Source organism: Myotis lucifugus, unplaced genomic scaffold (assembly GCF_000147115.1).
Source record: "Myotis lucifugus unplaced genomic scaffold, Myoluc2.0 scaffold_3389, whole genome shotgun sequence".
NCBI lineage: Eukaryota > Metazoa > Chordata > Mammalia > Chiroptera > Vespertilionidae > Myotis > Myotis lucifugus.
The window spans coordinates 11,483-16,421 of record NW_005874437.1 but is presented as its reverse complement, the minus strand read 5'-3'; the positions used below and the strand labels follow the sequence as shown (position 1 = coordinate 16,421).

At 61.7% G+C, this 4,939-nt stretch overlaps 1 gene segment (V, D, J or C); it reads right to left on the bottom strand.

Moving 5' to 3' along the window:
• Window positions 1–2,298: 2,298 nt before the first annotated feature.
• Window positions 2,299–3,982, bottom strand: LOC102441614. The segment is given in 4 exon segments: window positions 2,299–2,709; window positions 2,899–3,225; window positions 3,405–3,707; window positions 3,937–3,982. Coding segments are annotated over 4 exon segments (1,071 nt in total).
• Window positions 3,983–4,939: the final 957 nt, after the last annotated feature.

Genomic DNA, 4,939 nt, shown 5'->3' with positions numbered 1-4,939 from the left:
CCACAGGGCCTTTGTCTGGGAGGGTCTCGGGCCGCCTTAGGGAGAGAGAGCTGGCAGGGCAGGAGGGTGGGCACTGTCTTTGCTGCTCCAAGGAGAGCTCAAGCCCAAGCCCTATCTGTGTCCTCACCACGCTCCTGCTCTTGGGCTGAGCCGGCCTGGGCCCTGAAGGGGCCGGAGAGGATGGACGAGGCCACTTTCTAGCTGCCCCACTTTGAGACGTGGATCTGGAGCTGTGGTTCATATGCTGAGGGCTGGATGGACGTGACCAGGAGCCTCTGTCACCCTCCCAGGGAATGTAGCTGACGAGCTACAAGGAGCATGAAGGAGGGCCCAGTGAAGGCCAGGCAGCCCTGCTGGCTTCAGGATCCTAGGGCACAGACTGCCATGCTAAATGGAATTTGGACCTGCTTGTCACATGCTGATACATCCAATTATTCATCCATTTGGCCATCCATCCATCCATCCACCCACTCAACCACCTATCATTCATCCATCCACCCATCCATCCATTTACTCCCCCACTGATCACCCATCCACTCATCCATCCATCCTCCATCCATCTTCCATCCATCCATCCCCCATCCATCTTCCATCCATCCATCATCCATCATCCATCATCCATCTCCATCATCCATCTATTCTCCATCCATTCTCCATCCATTATCCATCCATCCATCCATCCATCCATCCATCCATCCATCCTCCATCCATCATCCATCCATCCATCATCCATTCATCTGCCATCCATCATCCATCATCCATCCATCCTTCATTCATTCATCATCCATTCATCCATCATCCATCACCCATCCATCCATCATCCATCCATCTATCCATCCATCCTCCATCCATCTGTCCATCCTTTCATCCATCGTATGTCCTATGGTCCATCCACCTATCTGCCCTCTGTTGATCTGCTGGTCCAGCCCCTCATCTATTGCTTTCTTCTCCTTTCCTGGTCTCCTTAGGAAGCTCCTCCTTGGGCAGGTCCTGGGTCCCTGGTGGCTGGGGCACCTTCACTATGGCAGCATTTCCCCAGTCAACACCTTGCTTTCCCTACTGCCCTTGGGTGATGGGACCCTTGAGAGGGGAGCAGTGGGCAGGGTTGTTAGGAGCTCTCACCCCACCCTGGCCCTGGGAACAGAGGTAGCCCAAAGGCCAGGTCCCCTGGGGAGGCCCAGAAGGTGTCTAAGACAAGAGCAAGGCCTCGCAGCCCCCTTTTGAGCCCCTGGGGCCCAGTGTCCCAGGTGGTCATGGGACTGCTCTTTCCATTCTGTTCCCCCCGCACTCCCCTTGCCAGAAGCCCCACACAGAAGCTGAGGGGGGTCCTGGTGGGAGCTATCTCTCTGCCCATCCCACACCTGCCCCTGCCCTGTGGTTTGGGCCAGGAGGGACCTGGGACAATGGCTGGGCCTGGGGAAAACCCACTGGGGGCTTGGATGGGGACTCCCCTTGCCTTCCCAAAGCTGGACCTAGGCCATGAACTTCCTGCACCTGCAAGGCTCAGTGTGTGTGTGTGTGTGTGTGTGTGTGTGCTCACCCATGTGAGTGTGAGCACGTGGAGAACATATGTGTGCACCCATGTGAGTGTGAGCACAAGGTGTTTGTGTGTGAACTCATGTGAGTATGAGCACGGGGAGTTTGTGCGTGCACCCATATGAGTGTGAGCACTTTGAAGAACATGTGTGTGCACCCATGTGAGTGTAAGCACAGGGAGTTTGTGTGTGCACCCACGTGAGTGTGAGCACATGGAGAACACACGTGTGCACCCACGTGAGTGTGAGCACATAGGGAACATGTGTGCACACCCATGTGCACCCCTGTGTGTGGTCCCCTTTCTTTGTGAGTCAGTGGGCTGGCCTGCATCTCTGTGTGGTGCCTACCGGGGGTGAGGGGCCCTGGAATCCCGCCCTCCTTCCATGCCATTCCTCTCACGCCCTGGCCCCGGCAGGTGGTGCAGACCCTGCCCTGGCTGCCCTGCTCCCTTCCGCCGCTTTCCCTCCCACTACGCCTTAAGGCGGCTTCTGAGACAAGCGGGACCATTCGTGGCGTCCATGCCCTCAGGGCCCACTGAGCTGTGTCTGCCTCCCACGGCTCTGCCAGCCTCAGGCTTCAGTCCAGCTTGGCCTCAATCACTGTGCACCACGCACTCACACTCACACTCATGTGCTCACACACACACACAAGCGCACGGGTGTGAGGGCACCTCGAGGTGCCCTGCCGAGAGGATCAAGTCAGGCGCTGGAGGGATGGTGGCTGCTTTGGGCGAGCACGGAGTTTATTCAAGGGCGGGGCGGGCGGGCGGGCAGGCGGCTCAGTAGCAGATGCCGTCCACCTCTGACAAGACCACGGACACATTGACGTGGGTGGGTTTACCCGCCAGGCGGTTGATGGTCTTCTGCGTGAAGCTCAGGGGCAGGGCCTCATGGCCCACCATGCAGGAGTAGCTGTCCCCGTTCTTCCACGCCTCGGTGTCCACGCGCAGCATGCTGGTCGTGGCGAACGTGGTGCTGCCCTGGCCGGCCTCGGGCAGGGGGCTCCACGTCTGGTACTTCTCTCGGGGCAGCTCCTGGTTTTCGTGCAGCCACCGGACCAGCACGTCGCCGGGGTAGAAGCCCCGCACCACGCACGTCAGCGTCACCAGCTCGTTGAGGGCCAGCTCCTCTGCGGGCGGCGGCAGCAGGTGGACCTGGGGTGGGAAGGTGTTCCCTGGGGGAAAGAGGAGCCGGTCAGACTGTGGGCAGGGAGGAGAGAGCCCCTCTGCCCGCTGGGTGCCCTGTGCCCAGTTTCCCTCTGTAGAATGTGAGTGGGGCACCAGGGGTTGGGGCAGGCAGGCTTAGGTGTGCGCCTGGCCCACCGTGGGGTGCTGGGGCGCCCCTGGGGCGGGGCCCGGCCCACCTGAGGCTCTGGCGATGGTGGCGGTGAGCGGGCTCTTGACCTCGGGGTGGGTGGCGCTGCAGGAGAACCTCTGCCCGCGGTTCCACGGCTCGGCGCAGCCTGGCAGGACACTGGACACGCTGTAGCAGCCACAGGCATCGCGCTGCGGGGCCCCCTGGATGGCATCCTTCCCACCCGTGGTGTTCCAGGTGAAGCTGGCACCCTGGGGCTTTCTCAGGCCACTCAGCGTGCATGTGAGGTTGGCACTGGAGCCCAGGAGCAGGTCCTCAATGGCTGGCGGGCTCAGGGTCAGGCTGGGCTGGCAGTTCAAGCATGTGGGTGTCTTAACTGAGAGAGAGACAGAGCCCTCAGTGCCCCTGGGCCCACATCCCCTTCCCTCCTCCTGCTCCAGCCCCGCCCTCACCCTCTCCCAGCTCTGCGGGGGCTCCACCCGAGCCCACTGCTGTCTGAGGGGAGCCCTGGTGGGTGTGGTGGTGCCCCCACCCCGCCCTGGCCCGACCTCTGACCTTTGCAGGGCACGTCCTTGGTCTGGCTGGCGCTGGAGTGGTGCTGCACGTGGCACCTCTGGGTCGTGCCCTCTGGGCACTGGTCAGCCGGCAGGGTCAGCTGGCTGACCATGGTGTACAGGCCCCGGGAGGTGGGCGCGGGGAGAAAGTTCCGGATGGAGGTGCCTGGCCCGCTGCTGCCCCAGGTCACGTTCATGGGCGCTGATGGGAAGAAGTCCTGGACCAGGCAGCCAATGACCACGTGACCAGCTGCGTCGGTGCTCCTGAGGCTCAGTGGGAAGAGTGTGGGGCTGCTGGGGCTCACTGCAACACAGGACACGCTGTGAGACCCTTGACAGCCCCACGCGGATGGGACGATGCTCACCGCCCCTCTGCCCTGGGCAAACAGGCACAGAGAGGGTGAGTAACTGCCCGAAGGTCACTCAGCCTGAAGGCCAGGCATCGGGGTTGGGACTGGCAGCCGAGTCCAGCCACATTGTTTCTGGACACACTGCTCAGGGCTCCTGCACGTGGACCAGGACACGCTCCTTACACAGGCCACGTGCGGATGGAGCCACGTCATCCACACGGCTCTCCATGGACCAGCTGAGTCAGTGGGCACCACTGGGGCCTCAGCTCCCTCTGTGCAGTGGGCATGGCCATGTCTCTCCCAGAGTTTTGGGGTCATGAAAGGTGGGCCCAGAGGGGGACACAGGTGAGCACCGAGGTGCTGTGAACTCGACTGGCCCTGCAGCTGGCCTGCCCCGAGGGCCAGCCTTGCTGTGCTGGAGGGCACACACAGAAGAGAGGGGCCTGGGCTTCCCTGGTCAGAGTCCAGTCTAACCAGCCCCCTCTGCAAACCACTGCAGCCCCCAGCAAGCAGAGGCCCACCGCAGGGCCTACGAAGCTCTGGAGATTAGAGATTTGACCAAACCAGCCCTGTGAGGTGTCCCACCCAGACAGGCTGGGCACACAGGACACCACTGGTCTGTTTCTGATTCTCTCAGGGACATGGTGGGAGAAGAGAGGGCACAGGTACCTCTGATTGCATGGCCCTCATGTGCCCTTGGAAACACAGGGGGCAGCCGGGATGGGGAACTGGCTCTGGAGGTGATCCATATTGAACCCAGGTCCTCCCATTTGCCAACTGGTAGCCGGCTCAGCTCAGTCCCTCTCAGCCCCGCTCAGCCCAGTTTACTCAGCCTAGCTCAGCCCAGCTCAGCCCAGTTCACTCAGCCCAGTTCAGCCCAGCTCAGCCCAATCCAGCCCAATCCAGCCCAGCTCAGCCCAGCTCAGCCCAATCCAGCCCAGCCCAGCCCAGCCCAGTTCACTCAGCCCAGCTCAGCTCAGCCCAGCTCAGCCCAGCCCAGCCCAGCTCAACCCAGTCCAGCTCAGCCCAGTTCACTCAGCCCAGTTCAGCCCAGTTCACTCAGCCCAGCTCAGCCCAGTTACTCAGCGCAGCTCAGCTCAGCTCAGCGCAGCCCAGTTCAGCCCAGGTCACTCAGACCAGCTTCAGCTCAGCTCAGCTCAGACCAGCTCAGCTTCAACCCAGCTCA